Consider the following 24830-nt stretch of genomic DNA (forward strand, 5'->3'; position numbering starts at 1 on the left):
AGGCTCTCCCATTCCACAGGGCTTTGTCGGCTTCACTTCTTCAAACAGTTCCCCTTCTTCCTTCCCTTTTCCAGGAGTGTCTCTGTGTGTCCTGCTCCGTTTGTTCATGCAAGGACCGTGGGTATCAGCGAGCACTTCTGTCTTGTAGGGGACACTGAGTCCTTTGTCTTTCCACGGGAGTGGGTTCTTCATTCCACCTGATTTCTGCTTTCCAGAGGTGCCTGGGAATTTTCTTTAAATGCCCCCGGCTGGACTCGGTGATTTCAGAGGTCTCTTCCAACTTCTTCGAGCTGATCCTGTCATAGACAGGTAGAAGAATTCTAAAAGCAAGGCTTTATGAAATCAGGTCTGCTAAAATTGCCAAAGCTGCTCTGTCATTTCTGCTGCGTGCAGCTGACGAGCAATTTGCAAGTTCCCCTGTGAAGCAGACTGCAGAACAGGAGAGCCTCGGGTGCTTTGTGCCTTTCTAGCATTTTCTACGTTTGTCTTTCGGTATTTTTCCCCCTTGTGCTGGGCAGACTTTAGGATTTGTTTTTTATTGCCTTTTCCCCTCCTCTTTTTCAGCCACAAGCGTTTTAGGGGGGAGCAGAGGTGCAGGACAGTGCCACGGAGTTTTCCCTTCCCTACTTGGCTGCTGCAGCTCTGTTCCTTTTTTTAAATTTTTATTGCTAAAGAGAAATGAAATGTATTATAAACCATATGACATGCTAGGTCAGCAGCACAGCTCTCGCTGGCTGCAGGTGTGAGCCAAGGGCAGCGCTGGCATGGCCGTGGTAATGTCTGATCCCCTCAGTGCATTCGGGACCCTGCACCTGTTTGTCTTCTCCACAAGAACAGAGCTGTGCATTTCTTGCAGCGGCAATCACCCCTCGTGCAGCACGGACCGATCACACCGTGAGCTAGGAAAAAAAATACTGTAAAAAAATTAGAATTAAAAAAAAAATTAAAAATAAAAAAATTTAAAAATTAAAAAATAAAATGAAAAAAGGAAAAAAGGAAAAATACAAAAACCTTTAAAATAAAAATAATTTAAAATTTAAAAACTAAAAAATTAAAAATTAAAAAATGAAAAAATTTTAAAATTAAAATAATACAAGCTCGAATGCTCATGCCTGCAGATCCATGAGCATTAGCAATCGATCGCCGATCTAATCGATCGGCAGGCATGAGCAATCGATCGCCGATCTAATCGATCGGCAGGCATGAGCAATCGATCGCCGATCTAATCGATCGGCAGGCATGAGCAATCGATCGCCGATCTAATCGATCGGCAGGCATGAGCAGTCGATCGCCGATCTAATCGATCGGCAGGCATGAGCAATCGATCGCCGATCTAATCGATCGGCAGGCATGAGCAATCGATCGCCGATCTAATCGATCGGCAGGCATGAGCAATCGATCGCCGATCTAATCGATCGGCAGGCATGAGCAGTCGATCGCCGATCTAATCGATCGGCAGGCATGAGCAATCGATCGTCGATCTAATCGATCGGCAGGCATGAGCAATCGATCGCCGAGCCAATCGATCGGCAGGCATGAGCAATCGATTGCCGATCTAATCGATCGGCAGTCGCGATCAATCGATCGCCGAGCTAATCGATCGGCAGGCATGAGCAATCGATCGCCGAGCCAATCGATCGGCAGGCATGAGCAATCGATTGCCGATCTAATCGATCGGCAGTCGCGATCAATCGATCGCCGAGCTAATCGATCGGCAGGCATTAGCAATCGATCGCCGAGCTAATCGATCAGCAGGCATTAGCAATCGATCGCCGATCTAATCGATCGGCAGGCATTAGCTATCTAGTGCCGAGTGATCGTTGAGCAATCGATCACAAGGCTCGAGTAATCGATCATCGAGTATTTATTAGTAGCCAGTGTTACTCATTAGCTCTCAATTTTTACTTGCATGGAACAAAAAATCCTCATCGCTGCTAGAAATTTCGGGGTGTCTGAGTGGGATTTCGGGGTGTCTGGGGCGGGATTTCGAGATGTCTTAGTGGGATTTTGTGATGTCTGGGGTGGGATTTCGGGGTGTCTGGGTGTCCAGTCTTTCCTTCAATACCCCATGGACGGCGATTCACCACGTCCCTTGGCCAATTCCAATGAGTAATCACCCTTTCTGTGAAGAATTTCTTCCTAATGTTCAACCTAAACCTCTTCTGGTGCAGTTTAAGGTGCTCTCAATAGCGGGGAAAGCCATTAAAAGCACTTTTAATCTCTCTAGAATGAGCGTGTTCGCAATGGCAAGCACATCTCATGGAAACCATTGGCCGTGTTCTGCACAGGAAGGCTTCGCTCCCATTCCTGCTGGCCCGCCGGCTTAGCAGAGTGCTGGGTAAGCAGAAAAACACCTGCTGCCCTCAGCAGTGACCCCATGGCTGAGGCACCCACGGGCAGCATCGCCTCCAGCAGCATCTCCGCAAAGAAATCCAAACGCTGATTTTTACACAGCACCTCCACCCAGAAGAGCTGCTTGGTCCTTGCAAAAGCTCCTCAGAGGGAAGTTGTGCCCGGCAGTGAGGGCTGTGCCCAGGTGAGTCAGCGCCCAGGTGAGGCAGGCAGTGCCCAGGTGTGTCACGCCACAGAGCAGCGCTGTTAGAGCTGCTGCACAAACAGAGATATTGTGAACACCCTCGGGCAAACCATCAGTGCCGAGAGCAAGGCCACGTTCAGGTGCCATGAAGGGAGCAGGGCCTGGAGCTGTCAGGGGAGAGGAACTGTCCCGGAACCGCGAAGGGCCAGGGCTCAGAACAGCTCTGAGGGCACCGCTCTGCCGCGCGCACCCCGAGCATTCACCGGGCCCGAGCCGGGCGGAGGCACAGCCCCGGTCCTGGCCCCTGCCTGGGGTTCACACAGCCCTCCCTGCGGCTGGGATCGGGATCAGCACCGGCACCAGCACCGGCACCAACACCGGACCCTCCCGGACACAACCACGGCCCGGGGGCGGTGGCGCGGGCGGTGCCTCGGCCCCGCCCCGCCGGAAGTGACGCGCCAATCACGGCCGCCCGCTCGCTCCGCCGCGAACAAAAGGGATTTTCAGCCGCGGCCCCGCCCCCCGCGCCGCCTCATTGGCTGTGCCCGCCCCCGCCCCGCCCTCCCCGCTGCGGATTGGCCCGCGCCCGCGGCGGCGGCTGCGCTGATTGGTGGGCGCGCCGTCGGTCAGCGGGCGGGGCGGGGCGGGGCGGGACGGCCGATGGGGAGCGGAGCGGCGGCGGCGGCGGCGGCGGCGGCGGCGGCGGCGGCGCGGGGCCGGGCAGGTCGGTGTAGTGGGGCGGGCGCGGGTCCTGGTCCCGGTCCCACTCTCGGCTCCCTCCCGCCCGGCGGCTCCGGCCCGTCCTGGCGCGGCGCTGCCCCTGCGGGCGGGCAGAGGCAGGTGCAGGGCGGCCCGGCCCGCGGGGGCTGAGAGGGGCGGCGGCGGCGGCGGCGGGGCCGAGCCCCGCTGCGGGCGGGGGCGGCTGCAGTCGGGACTAGGGCGGCCGCAAGCGGCGGGGGTGGTACCGGGGGGGAACGGCGAGATCGGGGGGCGGTGCCGGCGGGCGCGGAGGCTGGGGGGCGTTACCGGGATCTGGGCGTCGCTGCCCGGTCCAGCCGGGCCCGGCGGACCGAGGGACGATGGAGCCGGGCCGGGTGTCGCTCCGCTCTCCCGCCTGCCTTCCCCGCAGGCTCCGCTGCGGCGTTCCCCTTTGTTCGCCGCGCTTGTACCGGGCCGGTGCAGCGCGGGAGCCGCCGAGCCCGGCCCCTGCCAGCCCTTCCCCGGTGCCGGTGCCGGGCGGTGCCGGTGCCGGGCGGTGCCGGGGCCGGTCCCCGCAGCCCCGGCCGTGCCGCTGGCGCTGCAGCAGCCCCGCTGTCCCGGGCTGACCCGCGGGGCTCGCCCGTGCCCGGCCGGGCCAGCAGCGATCGGGTGGCAGGGGGGCCGGGGGTGAAGGTCAGAGCAGCCCGCGATGGTTTCAGTTCTCTCTCAGGAAGCTCCAGTTGCTGCAAGGACCCACACAAAATCCACGCTCCAAATTCTTCTAATTTGCTTCCTTCTGAGTATTGCTTCAAAAACGAATGGGGTGAGGATGGGGCTTTTTTGTGGGTAATGCCCTTTCTCCTTTAGGGCTGAGATACAAAGGTGAAGGAAATATAAACACTTCTCATTTTAACCTAGTTCTGATGCAGTGCTAGGTAGCATTGTGGATACACACACAGTTATTAAGTCTATGTTAGCTTTTTTCATTACATAAACATATGTAATTATCGGAGCAACTCAAACACCACCCGATACATGCAGAAGCAGTTTTGGGAACTTGTCTATCAGGACTTCTCAAACTGGTCATTTAGTTCTCCCATGAATGCGACTGCATGGCTGCCCGTGCTGGCTCCTGGAAAATATCAGTTCCTCTTCAGGAACACAGGAAAGACAATTAAGCTGATTCAGGATTATTGACACTGTGGCATTGTTGTATTGGTGTAGGTTTAGGAAATACCCTTTTCCAGAGGAAGAAGGAACAACATAGCTTTGTTCTTCATGATGTTTTTTAAAAAGCAGAAGACAGAAGAGTTTTGAGCTGAGGGCTCGCAGAGGATTTGGCAGTTCCCTGTTGCCAAGCGGCCCTCGCCGTGGCCCGGGCTGCTGGACTCTGGTTCCTGCTGCAGTCGGTGCCTGGGTGATGCAGGCAGGCAGTCCTGGGTGAAGCAGTCAGGCAGCCCTGGGTGATGCAGTCAGGCAGCCCTGGGTGAAGCAGTCAGGCAGCCCTGGGTGATGCAGTCAGGCAGCCCTGGGTGAAGCAGTCAGGCAGCCCTGGGTGAAGCAGTCAGGCAGCCCTGGGTGAAGCAGTCAGGCAGCCCTGGGTGATGCAGGCAGTCCTGGGTGAAGCAGTCAGGCAGTCCTGGGTGAAGCAGTCAGGCAGCCCTGGGTGATGCAGTCAGGCAGCCCTGGGTGATGCAGGCAGTCCTGGGTGAAGCAGTCAGGCAGTCCTGGGTGAAGCAGTCAGGCAGTCCTGGGTGATGCAGTCAGGCAGCCCTGGGTGATGCAGGCAGGCAGCCCTGGGTGATGCAGTCAGGCAGCCCTGGGTGAAGCAGTCAGGCAGCCCTGGGTGATGCAGGCAGTCCTGGGTGATGCAGTCAGGCAGCCCTGGGTGATGCAGGCAGTGCCTGCTGTGTGAGGCTGTGCCCTGCTGGCAGCTCTCTCTCTGTCACTTCGTGCCCCTGTGTGTGTGAGAGCCCTGAAATGCAGCCTGGCATGGGTTCACAACCACCCGGCCGTGAGGAGCTGCCAGGGCTGCCAGCTTGTCTCTTGTGTTCCTCAAGTGGCACATGCCAAAGATAACTCCCTGCATGCTGGGACCTACACTCAGACTGCTCTTGATGGCTCTTTCCAGTGAAATAGTGGGGAATAACTTTCTTGGAAAAGCTTTATCTCCCTGGAGGGTGGCTGTGGGTCTGTCGAGGACACTGCAGTGGCCACAGCTGAAGGGACGCTCACCTTTAGGCAAGCACAAAGTGAATATCTCTGTTTATGCTCTAAACTCTGGTTTATTGTCCAAAAATGGTGGTGTATCTCAGACTCAGGGAAAATATTTATATCATCAGACTAAACAACAAGGTCTTTGTGGTTTTGATCTGTGTGAGTGCACTCAGTGTAATTCCCTGGATGTGAAGGGGTAACGTGGTCTGGGAATTGTTGGATCTTATTTCTGATGCTGGGAAGCTGTCTCTTGGTTAAAGGTTTGGAAATAGAGGGTCAGGTTCCCCAGGTGAAGTGCCCAGATCCCTTTGGTAGAGTGGGACTGTTTGCAAGGGGAGAACTGGATAATTTATTAGAGTTGGCGTGATCTTTTGATAGGAAGTGGGATGAGGGAAGGCATAGGGATGTGTAGCTTGAAAGCAGCCTTGGAAAGGTCATCTCAGGAGCCTGGAGGGCTGGGAATGGATTTCGATTTAGATTTGGATAGGGGGAAAGGAGCTCAAATACATGCTGATTGGCTCTTTGATCCAGAGATGCTTCTTCTTCCTATAAAATAATAACATCAAATGAATAGGGCTTTTCCCTCCCCCCAGTTTTCAGCTCCCAAGTGCAGAGTGCCCCTTAAAGGCACTTGGGATTGTGATCCATTCAGCATGACTGACATCTGCCTGGGGTGCTCTGAAAGTTCCCTGCAGATCACTGGAGAATACAGGTACCTTTTGGTGGGGTTTTTAGAGCAGTGACTTCATTTGTTGCATCTGCTCCCAGGCTGTTCCCTCAGCAGTGTGGAGTAACTGATGCAAACAAAGCAGGTGGAGATCTTCTCTTGCACAGCTTGCACAAGAGGAAGCTGAGGCTGTAACCACTTCTGTACCTTTAATGTTACCTCTTGTTGTTGGATAAATGATTGCTGTGCAAACTGGCTCCTGCTCTTTATTTCTCTTTAGTATTTTACCTGCATATTTTAGGACAGGGCTTGTTTGTTATTAAGCTCATTAAAGACTACAGAGGCATGGTAAGAATAGCATGGCTTATTCCTGTAGCACTGGGAAGTGCCAGTCACAATGGGAGTAGTTAGAACATAGAGTAGAAATTATTGCTGCCCTGACTAATAGCTTTAAAACCCCAAACTGCAGCTGGTAGCTGTCCTTGCTATGAGGCTGAGCTCTTGGGGAGATGCAGCTGCACATTTGCACTTCATCTCTTTTTGAGGGAAAAGCATGGGTGCAGTCATGTTGAAAGTCCATGTTCAACACTGGGGTAACAGAAATATATGATAGTCCTTGTTCTAAGATCTCCAAGGAAGCTTCTCCTTTTTCATTCTGGTTTATAATGCCCCAACACTACTGTAATTTGGTGAGTATCTGGCAATAAAAGTTGTTTCCCATTGGTATTGATCCAGTCTTAGAACCTGTACATTTAGTCTGAGGAAGGACTGAGATGGTTTTGGAATCAAGCCGTGCATTTCCTAAGCAGATGTTTGGATATTCCACGTGTGAAGGCTGCCCAGGGAGATGCTGCAGCTTTGACATAAGCATCAACACAAACGTCAAATACCAAAGACTAGAACCAGGCTGTGTCTTTTCTCACTGTGTGGCTACTCCTTCATGCTTTAGCATTTCTTTGCTGCTTCTGTTGCCCTCTCCTCCCGTTTTTCTAAGGTGCTGACAGGTCTGTGGTGTCCAGTTCAGTTTGGCTTTGGAGCAGCCAGGTGTGGTCACCTCCACGGGTGTTTCCTTGAGCAGCCATGGCAGCAGGAGGGTGAGCCAGGACAGCCTGTGAGAAACGTTCAGCTTTATGGAATTTCATGGGAAACACCGTGTGAGGCAGGAATGGCAGTGAGTGATGACACACTTCCCTGCCTAGCACAGGGGCACACAGTAGATTTCTGATTTCTCTGGCTGCATGAGGACTACAGAACTTTCTGTTCCCAGTGACTGGAAAATTGCTTGGCACAAACAAGACAGAACTTGCTTTTGTGTTTAACTCTCCAAGGCACAGTTATGCAAATCAGTTGTAAAGGAGCAGTGACTTCAGACAGACTAGACTTAGCTGAATGTTGTAGCTGGCTACACTTCCCCAGTAGGGGCTAATTTAACTCTTTATCACTTGCCACTGGAGTTGGATATCTCTGAGTAGCTTCTTTGTGCTGTAGCATTTTCTGCTTGACACAAAGTGTGGAGAAAGATGGACATGACTTGGACTCTGGAAAGTGTATTTGATGGTTGTGCAAAGCACAAGACTGTATCAGTGGGTGTATTTGCATCAGAGACAAGGCTTTAGTCTGAAATTATTTCCATTTTTAACACGTTTATTTACATTGTGTAATAAAAAGGCTTATTGCTGGACAGTGTTGAGTGCCTCAGCAAAGATGCAAGGGAATATAAAGCTTCTTTATGTGCAGTTCAGATGATGGATCTCTTATGTAGGCAGTAAAATTGTATTTAATAAATGATGCTGATACTGAAACAGTTTGAAAGAATAGTAATGAAGTGTGTCTTTTCAGTGGCATTGATTGTTGTGGAGTGGTTTGGGCCTGTTCCATCAGGGTGGATAATGGCATTCCCAGGAATTGTATCCCAGCACTGCTGAGCTCCTGTGGGTGGCCCAGTCTGGCCTTCATTCATCCCAGCTCTCAGTGATGTTTGCAGCTGTGTGAGGCAGATGTGTAATCAATATGACTTTTAAATATCCTTGTTTTTCCCTTCTCCTGTTAACTTTGGCTGCTGCTTGGTGAATATTGTCCAGTCCTGTTAGGCTGCACATTCCACCAGCACCATGTGGGTGTGCATATGTTCCTGTCCCTTGGGAGAAGGTAACAAATGCATCTTCTACAGCTGGTCCTGGAAGATGGGGAGAAAATTATCCCCCCTCAGGGCAATTTGCAGTCAAAAAAACTGGAATCTGAAGTCAAATGGAGATTATACATCATAGCTTCAAATACTGATCTCAATGTTCAAAGAAATACCTACTAAACTAGGCTTCATTATTTTTCAGGTTTTCAGGATGAATCTGGAAAAACTCAGCAAACCAGAACTACTGACGCTGTTTAGCATTCTTGAGGGAGAATTAGAAGCAAGAGATCTTGTCATAGAGGCTTTAAAGGTAGGTTTTAAGTACCAGGATAAGAAACAAACATGACAACAGTACTGCTGTGAGTTCTGCAGACAATCCCATTTTAATACCAGCAGGATTACATAATAAATGCTGTGTATAATTTTGGTCTCGGAATTCACTGTTGGAAGCTGACTACAAGAAGTGTGTTGGTATTGAAGTGCAGTGTTGTGTGTGTGTTCTCATCCTTTCTGATAAAGAACCCTGTGTTCCTGCTCTGCCAAAGGTCTACCAGAATTCCCGTGTAGGTTCTTTCCTCCTTTAGCAAGGAGGGCTGCTTAAAGCAGAGACTCTTCTCTCCAAGAGGGATCACAGATTAGTCTTTCAGTGACAATAAGGTCACACTAAGTCAAAAGCATCCGTGGCTTTGTGTTGGCTAAGCCACCATAAGCTGGCACTGCTGGGAGCTGAGTGCTCAGCTCTTGTTCTTTCCCTTTGCTGGCACGAGCATTAGTGTAACCTTCCAGTGAGGCAGATGCCAGCTAAAACTGCTCCAAAAAGCCAGATTCAATCGCTGTCAGTGCAGCTGAGGTCGTGGTGCTGTGGGAGCCTGGGATGGGACAAGGCAGGGGTGGTGCTGGAGCCTCTCCTTGCAGTGCAGGAAAAGTGGCTGCTGTGCAGTGAGCTCTGGGTCAGGGCCTGCTGCTGGGTTAATGCTGAGCCTGGACATTATTCCAGAAAAGACATTGTCTGTGTGTAATTCTGCTGCTCTTTGAAGGATGCCTGGTTGGCACTCGGCCTCAGTGAAGTCAAAAACGCAGTGGTATAAATGATGGCAGGGGTCAATTTTGGAAGAAATTAGTTGTGGCAGAGTTGAATCTTAGAGGCTTTTTCAAGCTGACCTGTCACTGCTCATAGTGTATAAACTTGCAGCTATTTCAACAGAGAATGGCAGGCCTGAGAGCTGCAGGGGCTTGCTTTCCCAGCAAAAGCTTCTCCAGCTCGATTCCAAGCATCTTTTAGGGGAGTGAGGCATATCCTTCTCCAGAACAGGAGATGCTCATGTTTGTTTTAGTTGCTTTTGTATTTAGATTTGGAGGAATATTGTTACCCTCTCAAAACTATCGATCTGGTGGAAGGTTTGTTTTCTGTTTTGAAACAGAAGTTTCTGCTCTGTCCTGAGATGAGTTTTTTCACTGTGTGTGTCAGAATGTGTTACCAAAAGAAGCCTCCCTTCAGTATTTCAGTGTGAAATGTGTGCAGTGAGACCAATGGGAAGAAATGTAGCAGCTCCATTCCAGAGGCTCTTTATTGCCTACCTTCCAGTATTGAAAGCAATTATCTTTCCTGTTGAAATTTAACCTGCAGTTCCCTCTTGTGTGAGGAGATTAATACAGTAAGAATACCCTTTGACATGATTTGTCAAGCACTCGTAACCGAGAAGAAATTAAATGAAATTGTAACCTATGCTTGGTAATTATGGAGTATAAAATACTGAGCTAATCAAAGGTTAGGGCTGTGTTCCTCTGGCAGGGATGTGCTGTTGGGATTGTGAGGAAAGCTGGAGCTGGTGGGAAAGGGCAGTGAAAGCTTCAAAGCCGGTCTGGCTCTTTGAGAGTGACCTCAGGGAAGAGCTGTCCCCCTGGAGTGTGTCCTGTGCCTGCAGCACTGGGGGATGCTCTGGGTCTCTGCTGCTCTTGGGTCCCAAAGCTCGTCCTCAGAGGTGCTGCAGCCCAGGCTGCCTTCCTGCTGGCAGCAGCTCTGCTGCCCTTTCCATGGCAGGAAAAGTCAGGGAACTGCTTCAGCTGGGGGCTGGGCAAGGCTTCAGCAGCAGAGAGCTTCCAGCTTCGCTTTGTCCATTTATTTGGAGTGTACAGCTAGAGAAGTTCTGGCCTTACTCTGTTTTTCTCCTTGTTTGCTGATAGTAACTGTGGTAACAGCTTTACCATGCCTCACTGGCTGAAAGACTTTGTGTGTGACTAATTAAAGGAAACCTTGCTAATCTGTTTACTCACGTTTTGATGCATAAAAGTGCTGCCCTGAAGAAAAAACAGCTTCTAAGACTGAATTAAAGATTTGCACTTGCATACATTGGACAAATGGAGCTGTGATTTCACGGAGAGGAGTTGGGACACCCAGGGCTGGGGGAAGGAGCTGTGTGACCTGGGCTCACTGCTCCCTGGCTCCTGGGGACAGTGTGTCCTGCCTCAGCAGCTGCATTTCCTTGGAGCAGTCATGGTTTTATGTTAAATGTGGGTATATGTTGGGAGCAGGTGGAGTTCAGTCCTCTGAACTTTCTTAGGGGATTGCATAATCCTAAACCACAGCAGTGATTTTCTCCAGCAGTTCTGTCGAACACGTAGATGTCAGTGGTTGGAAATCTGACTTTTATCTGCCTGTTTGTTTCCCCATAGTAACAAAGCCACATTTCCCTTCATGGGTTAATTTTACTCCTGTTTCAGATTTAAATTATTCTGAGCTCTGGATGTTTGTGTCAAATCCTTTGGTACATTATAGGAAAGGACAGGCACTTGCAGAGGAAGAGTTCCTTAATTTGTAAACATGTCATCTGACCTAGTACAGTCTGCAATAATTGATATTCCTGCACGCTTAGAGACAAACATTTTGCATCTGGCATTTAGCAGAGAGAATCCATGTGTGCAGATGACAAAGCTTAAAATAGTTTTCTTCTCCCTGCTGGTATCAGGCACTTGTTGCCTGGCACTGGCCCCGTTTCTCTCTGTGTCAGAATCGAGCTGAGCCAGGCTCAGGCCCTGCTTGTTGATCTCGCTTCTCTTTTCTCCCTCTCTTCACCCCCTCTCCCGAGATCTTCACTCTTTCCTCCTTGCTGTCTGACAAGCTGACTGTATTCAAAATATTCTTTCCCAGTGCTTCAGTTTGCTTCCTCTGTTTTAAAACCTCTTTGAAAAAAAAAAATTTTTTTTGTTTTACTTGTTTGCCTGAAAGTAGCTTCCTGTCCATTACATAAATCTCAGTGTTCTCCTTGGAACAGATTTTAAGCCCCACTTCTTATTGTGCTCCTTTTCCTGTAGTTATAATTGTGTTTATATCATCCAAAAAACCCAGATGCTGTCAGAGAGTTGCATAATCTGAGAGTTAGACTCTCAGTCCTTATTGCTGTGTAGGAAGGGTTGCATGAGCCACAGGTTTGCCTTCTGCAATAGCCCACCACGACTGGAAACAATTCCACATTTAAATGGATCGCTATTGCTGTGTTAGAGCACTGTGTTCCCTCCCCCTCTTCCTTTAAAGAGAGTTTTCCATACATTAGAACTGAAGTTCTGTTTACTTTTAGAAAACAGGAAACAGCTTTCTGGCTTATTCTTTTATGTTAATAAGGCCTCAGGCAATTTACCCTGGAATAGAAACTATTTTGTGTTAATGACTGGGAGCTGGTATTCATCTCTGCTTCTGAGTTCAGTGATTCACTCTAAGGCAACATTAATGCAAACCTTGGTGCTGTTTGTTAGTGGGTTTAAAAATCAGGTTTACAGTGCAGTTTCAAAAACTGAAGTCTACCTCTTGTTTAAATAAAAAGTTCAGTAATAGAAAACCTTCGTGCTGTTCAGTCTTTCACAGATGGGGCAGACTGGGCTGGTGCAAGCAGCTTGCATGGAGCAGTGTTCCCGTGGGTGCTGCCCTGCTGGAATGCAGCCATTCCTTGCAGCTTTTCTTGCAAGCCTGGGGAATGTTTTGTTTATTTCTTGCTTGAAGCAGCAAGGTTTGCCATATCTCACAAGCTGCCTCTCCTCACCTTCCCAGCCCAGGTGTGTGCTGAGAGGAGCAGGAGGTGTGGGGCTGATTGCCATGCTGGGGGTTTCTGGCTGCTGCTGGGTTCCCTGGTTTTGGGTTCCCTGGTTTTGGGTTCCCTGGTTTTGGGACCACAGTCCTGGAGCAGCAGCCGGGCTGCCGGGGGCCAGCACTGCCCGGGGACAGAGGCTGCAGTTCTGTGCTGCTGCTTGACATTTCCTGAGAAATGTTGCTGTGCCTCCCAGAGCTGGTACCAGGGCTGGCTGGGCAGATGGGGGCAGCTCTCGTTTGTCAGGTCTGCTCACTTGATCTAATGATGGCAATTAGGGCAGATGCTGCTTTTGGACAATTTGCTGGGTGCCTCTGTGCCTGGCATTGCTGCAGAGCTGGAGCTGCTGCTACCCTGGAAATCCCACTCCAGCATCCTGGCTTTTATTTTTGGGCAAAGCAAGTGGTCCCCACCCCCATTTCCCTTCCCTCGGTGCTTGCTGTGACCTCAGCCTGTCTTTATTCCCAACTTCTGTCTCTGGGGAGAGAAGCTAATAAGGAAGTTCAAGGCAGTAAGGAGCTATTTAAAGCTTATTCCACTCTCTGCTACATGAAGGAGGAACTTCTGTGCAAATTATTACTGGAGAACTGCAAACTCAGTAGCTGTAGTTAATTAAGAGTGTGTTTGTCTTGTACTGAAGGTTAAAACCTGAACTCTGAAATTACAGGGAAGAGAAATGCTCTACTTGATGTCCAAAAAACGCTTGAAATAAGTCTTGGAAATTCCCTGTTTGATGTTCCAGTAAAACAAGTTGTAAAGATTACTGAAGAGAGAGAGAATATTCTGTCACATAAACAAGGTTTCAGGAGAAGGAAATATTTTATTTCAAAAAAATACAGAAATAGTCTATGGGAAACATTCATCCCAAAACAGCCTAGAAATCCCAAGAGGAAACAGTAACTTTTTCCTAACAAAGCAAAGCCTCTGCTTTGCCTGCCTGCACAGGAAACATCTCAGTTGGGTCAGATATTGCTTCTGCCCCATAAAATCAGAATTATCTCTTCCCAAACAGACTAGCAGTGGTCCATTACCCAAACTTGAGCTCAAAGCCAGCCAGTTTCACATGGAACTCTCTCTGCTTGTGCCTAATTTTTCCACTCTTCTGGAATTTTATTTTGAAGGGTAGGTCACGTGTATAATTCCTTCTTGTTTTTAAAAGGACCCCAAGATTATATATTATCTTCATTTCTTGTTGGGAGAGGTCAGTTTAATAGTCTTTAAAATTGCTGAATAATCCATTGAGTTGCTTCTGGCATTTGAGTATTTTGGTGGGAAATTCCCAGTTTTCCATGTTTGAGATGACAGAGGTGGAGGTAGTGCATTAGAAGATGGAATTGCACAGAATTGCATCTTCTTTCAAAGCACCATTGCTGATGTATGTATGTCACCTCTGGTGGTCAGATGAAATTTTCCACTCCTTATTTCCTTTTTATTTAAGCTTGATTTTCTGTGGGTTTGTGTTTTCTTTGCTGGGTCTGAGATGTAGGTTGATTTTTTTTTTTTTTTTCACTTTGAGCTCACCAATAGAGTGTTCCTCTTCCCTCATCAAGTTCCTTCTGTTCTGAAAGCTGAACAACAACTGCATTTAAGGTAGAACCCAGTTCAGACAGGAAAAATCAGCAGTGTTGAAGATGTTTGGATGTGACCTCCAGTGACAGAGGAGTTGAGCTGCAGAGCTGTCTCATGGCACAAGCCATGGCAGGAGTCACTCTGGGGCACTGCCACGTCTGTGGGAAATAACCTGGAGTTGTGGCCCTGTGCTTCCTTCTCCAGGAGCTGCTCTGTGGGACAGAGGTGTCACAGCCTGGAAATTCCCTGCCTGCATTTCCAGGTGCACAGTGCAAGCCCCAGTACCAAAGCACTGGGTTTGTTTTTGTAAATGACCTGGTTAAAACTTTTCCTAGTCTAGACAACTTTAATTAAATGTTTATGTTCTGCTGGCTACTAAAGAATAGCTGGACTTGAGAAAGCTCTTAATGTTATGATAGTCTCATCTGTTTGTCAGGCTAGTTCAGGAAAATACTTAATTGCTCAAAGTAGCAAGGAAGAACTTCTTGTTCTTTCCCAAACAGGAAATAAACCACCCCACTGAATTCAGCATTCAGAGCCCAGTGCTGTGAGGAGCAGAGGAAAACATGGCTTTTGTCACACCTTCAGTATTGAAAAGTCACCTCCACCTCCGTTTGTGCAGCTCTTATTTGGCAGCACTTGCCCAGCAGTGAGGGCAAGGTTTGTTTGCACAGTTGAAGCCCTGGTCCCTCCTGAAGGGTCTCTCCCAAGTTTGTGTTGGATGGCCAGCACTGGGATGAGCTGGGATTTAACTCGTCTGTCAAAGCAGCAAGGCCAGCTGGATGGAGATCCCAGTTCACATTTACAGACTTATTAATGCTTGAGTCACTTAGAAATTCCCTCCACACTTACATGGAGTTTTCATTGAGTCATTTTTATAAATACTTCAGAAAAACAGAAGATTCCCTGTTCCGAAAAAAACCAAACCTGTAGTTTTTCCTGTGATTCATTAAACCAGGGCTGCCCCATTATCCGGGGCTGATCTTTTCCTTCCTCTCCTTTCTATTATTGTGTAAAGCTAGAACAATATCTGAAGCTCTGATCAAAGGTATCCACGGTTCCTGATGGATATTGCTGATAGAGAGGGAGGAGTATCTGTGTGTGCTGTTCCTCTGTGTTTGTTTACTGCAGGGTTAAAATCCAGCTCCAAACTGGAATCACAGGACAGATGTCTCTAATTTGGTCATGGAGAAGATATTTTGGGTTGGGATTTTTATGCCTCTTGTCAAGGTAGCGCATACAGTTTTCCTTTTAAGAGCAAAAATCAATTTTCTTAGTTTATTTCATGTTAATCACATGGCTGCGTTTCAGAATGCAGGTGGGAGCAGCAAATCTCATCAGCTCTTTGAGTAAAGCCAAGTTTTATTATTTAACTCTCTCTGTTCCAGTGTGGCTCTGGCCCTGCTGTGTGGGGATGTTCCACGATTCTGTGACTCCTGCTCTTGAGGGAGCATTGCTGGTTTGGCTACTGGGACATCCCAAAAGAGCCATTCCAAGAAGTGCTGGCCTCTGAGCTGTCTTTTCATCTGAGCCAGGCTCAGTCTTTGCTGCCTCAGTGCTGTCCTTGTGCAGTCCCCCGGGGAATGGTGACAGTCTGGCATTGCCGTTCCCTGGAAGGCTTTCGGGAGGGGCCCAGCGGGGCTGGCAGGGCTGGCTCTGCCCCCAGAGCAGGGAGCTTCGTTCAGCTGGGGGCCAGAGCAGCATCCCAGGCCTGGGGCTGTGTGGGGCTGCTGGCCAGAGCTGCTGTGCCTGCCTTGGCTTGGGGAGTCTGCTCTGTGCCCTCCCAGCCGGGAGCAGCAGGTGAGGCACACCTGAGAAGGTGCAGACAGCACACTGTGATTGGAGCAGTTGCTCAAGGAAAAAAAAACACAGCATGTGTGTGCTCTGGCAGGAAAAGCACATTTAGGGTCACACGTGCTAAAGCCTGGTCTAAATGCAACACACTTTGCTAAAGTCCTGGGGTGCACTCCTGCATTTCAGTGGTGCAGAGGGAAATCCTCATCCGTGTGAGCTCTCACTGAGGATGTGCCAGTGCAGAACAGAGCAGTGATTTACACTGCAGAAAAGAAAAGTGTGAGCTGTCATGGGAGCCAGGCCTCCCAGGACAATGGGAATCAAGAGGAGCCAAGCTGAAGTCTCACACTCAGCTGTTGTTTCTTGGCAGGTGCAGCAGCTCTGCTGGGCATGGGCTCGTGCTCTCAGTGTCACAGCAGTGTCACAGCAGTGTCACAGCTTTGCACAAATGCTCAGCATTCAGCCCAGAACATTTCACTGGAAATCGGTGATTATATTTCTTTGAGCCAAGACACCTCTGAGGGCTCCTTTGAGTCTAGGTCTGGTTTTCCTCCTGTGTCCCTTGTTGCATAAATATTTGGTTTTATATGGTTTCTTATCGTGGTAAACATGCAGATAATATTTTCATATCTGTCTGTTTATGAGATTTCATTTTGGTTTTAGACCTTTACAGTCATCATTGAATAGGATAAGCCCATGGGTATCCTAGCAAACAGATTTCCACTGGAATGGCTGATTCATGGAATAACTGGGGCTGGAAGAGACCTCTGAGCTCATCAAGTCCAGCCATTAAACGCTGTAAATGTAGAGCCTAGTACGTGTGAGCTGTCCTAATTCTTACAAGCACCAAAGGAAACCTCATCATTCCTGCCTTGCTTCTTGAGAAACTAAACTCTGTTTAGTCTGGATGAGAGCATTAAAGATTTTATTAACAATTCACAGATTTATGGCTCTTGCAAGAATGAAACTCTTTAATTGCTCAACATGAAATTCTTTGATGGTGACATAGTCAAGGAAACCACACAACTGCTTCATTCACTGATGTGACAATAAATGATTAAATCTTTTGTTGAGCAAGAGTTGGTACTAACCTTCTTTCCTTTCACACAGCTGTGGAATGTAAGTCATGGCCCTGGCAGGTAGCTGTGGTATGAGGATGTTTGTAGACTGAAAATACTGTGGAGATGCTGTGTTTTTAAGCAAGATTTTTCTTTTTTTCCTTTATTTCTAGCAGATAACAGGATATGAATCAGACTGTGTTAAATTCTCTTTAAATGGAAAACTGGGGAAAAGGAATATTAACTACAAAGCCTGTCTTCTTTAGCTGGTTTCAGTGTATTAAAATGCAAATGTGTTTTTGTGTTGCAGGCCCAGCACAGGGACACATTCATAGAGGAGCGCTATGGGAAATACAACATCAGTGACCCACTGATGGCTTTGCAGAGAGATTTTGAGACCCTGAAGGAGGGGAATCATGGTGAAAAGCAGCCAGTATGCTCCAATCCTTTATCTATCCTGAAAGTGGTGATGAAACACTGCAAGAATATGCAGGAAAGAATGTTATCCCAACTAGCTGCTGCAGAAAGCAGACACAGAAAGGTGGGTTTGCCTCAATTAAGATGTGCAGAAGTTACAGTTGCATTTTAATAACATGTTAACTTCAGCAAAAACACTTAGGTTCCCTGAGGTTTGGGAACTGAAAGGACTTTGCACCTTTGTTTGAACTTCTCACTCCACATGATGCAGCTGATGAGCTAATTAGTTCTAATTCCAGAATTTGGAATATACACAAGATGTTTTTTAGGACACTCCAGAAAGGAGCCAGCTTACAGCTGGGAGGTGTAAGGCTTCCCAGAATGCACAGAAGGGTTCTGGAAGGTGGAATTGTCAGCAGACCTGTCACTGTTCTGCCCGGGACTTGTTCTCTGTGGTTATTGAAGAGCTGCTCCAGGGGAAGGCACCTCCTTGTGCTTCCCTTAAGGAGGTGTGGAGTGACCAAAAGTGTTTTTCTTGCCATTTGGCCTCTTTAATGAAGCACCTATTATTCTTCAGACATACATTTAATGTATATTGACACCAATGAAGACCATACTACCACAAAAACTGAAGTCACTAGAACAAGGCTGTGCTTCACTTTTCAGCCAAATATCCAACTAAGTCATAGAGTAAAATCAGATATTTTCCTTTTCCTCTTCTTGTCCACTTCTGTGAAAGCTTCCTGTATACTTGATGGTATTTAAACAGTATTTGGGAGCTTAAATTCCAGGAAGACTGAGGAGCTGCTAAATTCATGGTGAGCATGTGTTGGGAGAGCTTAGTTTTGGTGATGAGATACAGCAGAGCCTCTTGGGAAGTTTGTATTCTGGCTTTTTGTTGAGTTAATAGCATTTCAATTATTCATGTAATTCAGTGTTAAAGCTGAAGGAGCTCCTTCACTGGGTCCTTATGGGAAGCAGTTTCACTTCAAGAGCTCATCTTGTTCTTAAGTGGAAGAACAAATTAATGTTCTTTAAAATAAACTTTTCACTGGAGTCCTCGAGTCCCTGTAAGGCTCTGGGGGAATTGTGTGGAATTGCTGCTGGAGCCCAGCAGGGACTGTGCTGCTCTGGGTGCCCTGTGTCTCCTGCAGGCAGCACCTCTGATGGCCCTGCCAGGAAATTCTGAGCTTCAAGGGACAAGAGGCACAAACTGCAATACAGGAATTTCCAGCTGAATATGAGGAAAAACTGACGTGCTTTGAGGGTGACAGAACACTGGAGCAGGCTGTGGAGGGGCTGTGCATTCTCCTTCCCTGCCAGTATTCAGAACCCTCCTGGACTGGTGTGTGCATTGTGCTCCAGGCCAGGGGCTTGGGCTGGGTGATCTCCAGAGACCCCTCCCAGCCCCAGCCGTGCTGGAGTGAGGGCACCATTCACAACAGGAGCCTCAAGGATACGGCACAGGCTGGGGGAAAAGTGTGCAGTTCAGATATTTAATAATAAAATGAACGTAGCTCCAGTGTCAGGGTTTCCTAAAGAATTCCACAGACAGAATTTGATGGGTGTTATCAGAGTGATAATGTCACACCCTGAACGTGTCCCAGAGCTGCTTTGCTGTGAGCTGAGCTGACCCCGGCTCTGTGGAGCTGCCCTGGTGGCTCTGGCCCTGTCACTGATGTGTCCCTGGCTGCTGCTCTGGGCAGGTGATCCTGGACCTGGAGGAGGAGAGGCAGAGGCACGCCCAGGACACGGCCGAGGGGGACGATGTCACCTACATGCTGGAGAAGGAACGAGAGCGCCTCACCCAGCAGGTACCACCCACAGCACCCCCGGGGCTGGGAGGGGATGTGGAGGGAGCAGGAGCCTCCCTCTGTAAGGCACTGCCAGCCTCTGGCATCCCGACATGAAAAACAGCCTTCCATTTCCCAGCGTGTTTTGGTAGCTGAGCAGTGCTAAAAGGTGTTCACAGGCAATGAAATCTGAGGAGTTCTGAACAACAGGGCTGCACTTACAATTGATAGCTCGCTGCAGTACTCAAAATTCAGAATAAGCCATGGAAGATCTCCTGGGGGTGTTGTTCAGAGATGCTAATAAATATTTAAGCCACTGTTTTCTGTTACTCCGGCTCTGTAGCCTTTGTTAAGCATACATAACACATCAGCATTTTAAAGCCTAAATGCCGTTAAAAGGCAAACTGACAAAGTAGTAAATGAGGTGGAAAGAAGCTTTGCTTGTGCCATCAGTGCATGGCAGACTGGCTGTGTATCTCACTAGGCAAATCGAATTTCATACAGGATAAAACTACTAGTAAGCAATAATTGGTGCTGTGTGCAAGCTGAGTTGTTCCAGACTGTTTTGCAGATTTCTGGGGCAATAACCACTTTCTTAGCCATTGTCATTTCTTACTGTGTAATTTCTCCAAGATACACAGTAAACGTGTTCCCTTTTGGGGTGTTGCCCCTCATTTACTTTCAGGAGGTTTTTATGGTACCCTTAAAATCTTTTTTTTGTTCTTCACTTCCAGGTGGAGTTTGAAAAATCCCAAGTGAAGAAGTTTGAAAAAGAGCAGAAGAAGCTGTCGAGCCAGTTGGAGGAGGAAAGGGCACGCCACAAACAATTGTCTTCCATGCTTGTTGTGGAGTGCAAGAAAGCCACTGCCAAAGCAGCTGAAGAGGGCCAGAAGACAGCAGAGCTGAGCTTGAAATTGGAAAAGGAGAGGAGTAAGGTGAGTAAACTGGAAGAGGAGCTGGCAGCCAAGAGGAAGCGGGGTTTGCAGATGGAGGCACAAGTAGAAAAGCAGCTCTCAGAGTTTGACATTGAAAGAGAACAGCTGAAAGCCAAGCTGAACAGAGAAGAAAACCGTACAAAAGCACTCAAAGAAGAGGTGGAATGTCTGAAGAAAGCCCTGAAAGAGCTGGAGGCTTCTTGCCAGGAGCACAGTCCCTCGGGGCCTGTGCAGCCCAGCCCCTCGGTGACATCCAGGGGGGTGACAACTGACAGTCCCCCAGTGAAGTCTGTGTCCTGCCAGACCGAGAGCCTGCAGGCAGAGCGAGCCAGCAGCAGCAGCAAAGCTGTTCACACCGTGTTTGCCAGCCCCTCTACACCTGCTCATTCCTATGCAAAATCCAACGGGCACTGTGACACAGACGTGCAGATGGCTGGGGAGACAAATGCTGCAGAGAGCCAAGTTCCCAGGGAGAAATCTGCTGCAGCCTCAGAAAATGCCGTGGAGAATGGAAGTTCTCCTGTAAGAACAGAGTCCCCGGTGCATCTGGTGTCCCAGCTCCCTGCTGCTGGGGTGTCCCTGTCTCCCAGCAGCACGGCTGCCTCCTCCCTCACCCCTTCTCCCTGCTCCTCACCAGTGCTCACCAAGCGCCTGGTGGGAGCCCCGGCCGGCAGCCCTGGCTACCAATCCTCCTACCAGGTGGGCATCAACCAGCGCTTCCACGCCGCTCGCCACAAGTTCCAGTCCCAGGCAGAGCAGGAGCACCAGGCCAGTGGCCTGCAGAGCCCCCCCTCCCGGGACCTGTCCCCCACCCTGGCAGACAACTCTGCTGCCAAGCAGCTGGCCCGGAACACGGTCACACAGGTGCTGTCCAGGTTCACCAGCCAGCAGGGCCCCATCAAGCCCGTGTCCCCGAACAGCTCCCCCTTTGGCACGGACTACCGAACCCTGGCCAGTGCTGGCAGCCCCAGAGCCGAGCCCGGCCACTCCCCCAGCCCTGTCAAGGTTTCCAGCCCTCTCAGCCCCTTGTCTCCTGGAATTAAGTCACCGACCATTCCTAGGGCAGAAAGAGGGAACCCTCCACCCATTCCTCCAAAGAAGCCCGGCCTGGCTCAGTCACCTGCTGCTCCTGCTGCTCTCCCCAAGAGCTCCCAGGCCTCCTCCCTGGCTGCCCCCATGGACGTGGCGAGTGGCTGCTCCAACAGCACTGTCGTGTCAAATGGCAAAGACCTGGAGATCCTCCTGCCAAGCAGCAGCTAGTCTCCAGAAAATGGGAATGTGACATTCCACAGCTTAGCTTACCCTGCAGCTAAGACACTGTTTTTCCACTCCATGTTATTTATTTCCATAGTAGCAGATTCTGTCTGTATAAAACATTTAGTATATTTTTTTTTTCTTTTTAATAGGTAGGAAAATATTTTTGTTTATGAAGAAACCTTAACTAAGCTATACAGTAGCCTCCAAATGTCTCATGGCAGCAGTCAAATCATTAGAGATAACAACCATAATCACTTGGTGGGACCTATCAACCTCTAATGGGACTGAAATGCTGCTTTTAAATTATGCAGAAATAATTTTTGCAGACTTTTTACTCCAGATGAACATTTTATAAAAGTGCCTGAACTAAGCCTGCAATATGAATGTGATTCTCGGGAAAAGGTGAGGAGGGGAACATCTAGCTGCAGAAACAAATTCTTCTGAGTCCTGAATGTTGAAACCAACACTGGTTTTCCTTTTAATTCTTTCCATTTGCTAAGATAAGTTAGCAGATGTGCTACAAATTCTGCAAGGTGAGCACCAGAGCAGTGCAGCCAGCCAGGCTATGTCCTTCAGGACAGAGCTCCCAGCTATGTGGGGAAGCACAATTGAGTTTCTTGGGGTAAAATTTAGTTGTGATAGCATCCAGATTACTTCTCTGTCAGTATTCCTTGTCCATATAGTTCTTTCTGCTTTCCTGCCCAGATACCTGTGTGCTTTAAATGCCTAAGCTCTGGTTTCTGGTGGATCACCTGGATTGTCAAACTCTTCAAGCATTCCGCTGCTGTGTGTAGAATTTCTGAGAAAAGGATCTTTCTGTTACTTGACAAAGGTCTCAGTATTACTTGAAAAAGTAACTCATCCATACAATACAGGTATTTTCAACACCTGTAGCATGGGATCTTTGACTTCAAACAAAAGCAATAATTTTGTTCCTTGTCTCTGTCAGTTAAATCTGACTGAGCTGATTTTACCCACTAGCTATGGCTGGCTTTCCTTGGCTGCAAATGTGGAACCAAATCATTGCTGCTGTGGAATTGAACATGTAGATCTGTGTAAGTATGTCACACACATACACACTAAACACGCAGAGTATTAGGGAAATACTGATCTCTTCTTGATCTTCTGCCTCCTATGAAGAAAACATGGCAATCCACTTGAGATTTTAAAAAATTCCTCAGTGAGGATTTGCCCAAGTTTGAGGCAGATTATGTCTGTGGAGAAGTATTTGTACCCAGGAGAAGCAGCTGATTCCTGTGCAGAAATGTTTGCTGCAAGGAAAGCAAGGGGCACAGCACAGTGGTTTTGTGAGTCACTGTGCTGAGAAATGCAGGACAAGCAGCACAGGTCGGTGGCAAGGCTGGGAGTGCTGGGTTAATGATCTCGGGTGTTGCATGTGAGCTGATCCTGAATTTAGAAACGGGACTTGCTCGGTGTGGTGCAGCTCTGAGCCCTTCCCTGGGCAGCAGAGCTCCCCTGCCAGGGCCACCTCTGTTCTCCCGTGTCCCTTTTCCTGTCCCATTGCACGGATCCCTTGGCGTGGGGGCAGCAGAGCACAGAGCGTCCTCGGAGCTGCTCTGGGGTGGCTGCACTTGGGGCAGGCTCCGAGCTTTGCACAGACCTTGCAGGCAGTGGTATTAAGGGCTGCTGTTCCTAGTGCAGTGGAACAGTGCAGGGCACGGAGGCAGCCGGAGCTAAATGGGCAGCGACTCTTTTGCAAGCACATTTATTACTTTTTTAACTAAGTGTCCACAGCAGGTTTTTTTTCCTCTTGCTGAGAGTAAATGTAAAAATGGATGGGCAGATGGATTTTGGCCCATGTATCCCTTCTGATTGAAAAGTGAGGCTTTTGTATACACTGCTTTAATGAGTTTCTTTGCTTTTACATTAATCTGACTGGTATTATCCCCTTTATTAATAGCTCTAGAGATACTCTGATGAAGTCTAATAGGAAATGCACTGAGTACTGTTTCTTCTAAAATATAATATGGGAAGGGGTATGCAGAAGAATGTATTTTTGCTAGTAGACTAACTTCTGAAAGAAACTAAGCACAAGGGATTAAAATGAATCCAACTAATTCAGTAAGACATTTAGAGTTAGTATTTAACTGTTGATGTAGATTCTGTGTGGAAGCAACTAAATATTTCTTCTCTAACTCACATGTGTCCTAAGCAGACATTGTTGCAGAGTTTGTCACTGGCTAATGGAGTATAATGAAGTGCAAAACACATAACACTAGTATTAATTCATTAACACTTGTAAATTTGTAAAGCCAAATGTACCAAGCTGAAGTCTTTAATCATTTTTATAGCTGATGGCATTAAACATGTTAAACATTCATATTATCAATAAAGGATTTTATTTTTAAGATGTGCAAATTGCTTAAGGAAGTGTTTGGGGTTGGGGCTGCCCAGCTGGAAACAATCTTGCCGGGGGTAATTGGCATCTGTGCCCACCTGAACCCTGGAGCTTTAATGGAAGCTCTGAAATGTCAGAAGAAAGTGAATTTCTTGGGGGTGCAGTGGATCCTGAGCATGTTGCTGCTCCATCTCCACCCACCTGCAGCTGCTGGAAGTTGGGAGGTGCCTGGGGCAGTTGTGCTTCAGGTGGCACAGCACACTCTGGATGCTCCAGACAGCTCTGGATTTTAGGTATTTTTAAGTAAAAACAGTTTTCCTCTTTGCCACTTTCTATTAAAGGACACTTTGGGGTTGGGGAGGGAGGTTCCCAGGGCCCTGCTGAAGGCTCACACAGGATGCAGCCCCGTGGGAATTCCCTGTGCCGCCGAGGAGTGTGGCAGGATTCAGGCCTGGCTGCAGGAAAAGCTGCTTTGTTGGGGTGCAGCCTGTCCATGCACAGAACCATCAGCCCTGGAGGGCTGGGGCTGCTCCGGGTGCCTCCCTGTCCCTGTGCAGGGAGCTCCTGAGCCTGCCCTGCTGAACCTCAGCATTGACCTGATTTTCTTATCTTTACATCCGTTCAGCTGAGCAGGTTTTGCAGGAGCCTGGGAAGAAGCTCTCTGTTCATCTCTCCAGGCTTGATGACATCCCCGAGGTGGTGCCAGTGCTGGTACCAGCCGAAAGCCACCGAACCGGTGCTGCTTCCTGCCGGGACAGCCGGAGGTGAGAGCCCTGCCCGGACAGGAGCTGCTGTGGCCCAGCCACAGCCCTGGTGGCTTTTTATAGCAGCAGCGGTGGCAGGTCCCTGCCCAAGCGTGGAATGCTGACAAACCCTCGGGTAAACACCTCCGTGCTGCCTCCGAGCGCCCAGCCCGGCGTTACCCGGCCCGGGGGGAGCCTGGAACCAGAGCCAGTCCTGGACCTTGTCCTGTGCCCGCTCGCAGCTTTCTGTGCACGGCACAGCGAGGCGGCTCCTTGGGCACGACGGGTTCCTTCAGCCCCCGAAACGCAGCCGTGCCTGGTCGGCTTCTGCGTGTGCCGGGCGAGGAGAGGAAGGGAAACACAGGACAGGGCAGGGATGGATCAGGGCAGGGCAGTGATGTTCAGGACAGGGCAGTGATGCTCGGGACAGGGCAGGGATGTTCAGGACAGGGCAGTGATGTTCAGGACAGGGCAGTGATGCTCGGGACAGGGCAGGGATGTTCAGGACGGGGCAGGGATGCTCGGGACAGGGCAGGGATGTTCAGGACGGGGCAGGGATGCTCACTGCAGCCCGGGAAG

At 49.0% G+C, this 24830-nt stretch overlaps 1 protein-coding gene across 3 annotated transcripts; it reads left to right on the top strand.

Moving 5' to 3' along the window:
- Positions 1–2505: 2505 nt before the first annotated feature.
- On the top strand, positions 2506–23528 carry CTTNBP2NL (CTTNBP2 N-terminal like). Of its 3 annotated transcripts, none has more exons than XM_088180534.1 (5): positions 2506–2536; positions 8450–8557; positions 17058–17288; positions 18871–18978; positions 19692–23528. In XM_088180534.1, exons 2-5 carry the CDS (start codon positions 8459–8461, stop codon positions 21150–21152), a joined length of 1899 nt encoding a protein of 632 aa, XP_088036660.1. In that variant the 5' UTR covers positions 2506–2536; positions 8450–8458; the 3' UTR covers positions 21153–23528. The 3 variants fall into 3 exon arrangements, with proteins under 3 accessions (XP_088036660.1, XP_014748933.2, XP_088036661.1); XM_014893447.2 differs by lacking the exon at positions 2506–2536 and adding an exon at positions 3227–3260; XM_088180535.1 differs by lacking the exon at positions 2506–2536 and adding an exon at positions 3944–4058.
- Positions 23529–24830: the final 1302 nt, after the last annotated feature.

This window comes from Sturnus vulgaris, chromosome 29, assembly GCF_052056855.1.
Source record: "Sturnus vulgaris isolate bStuVul1 chromosome 29, bStuVul1.hap1, whole genome shotgun sequence".
Lineage (NCBI taxonomy): Eukaryota > Metazoa > Chordata > Aves > Passeriformes > Sturnidae > Sturnus > Sturnus vulgaris.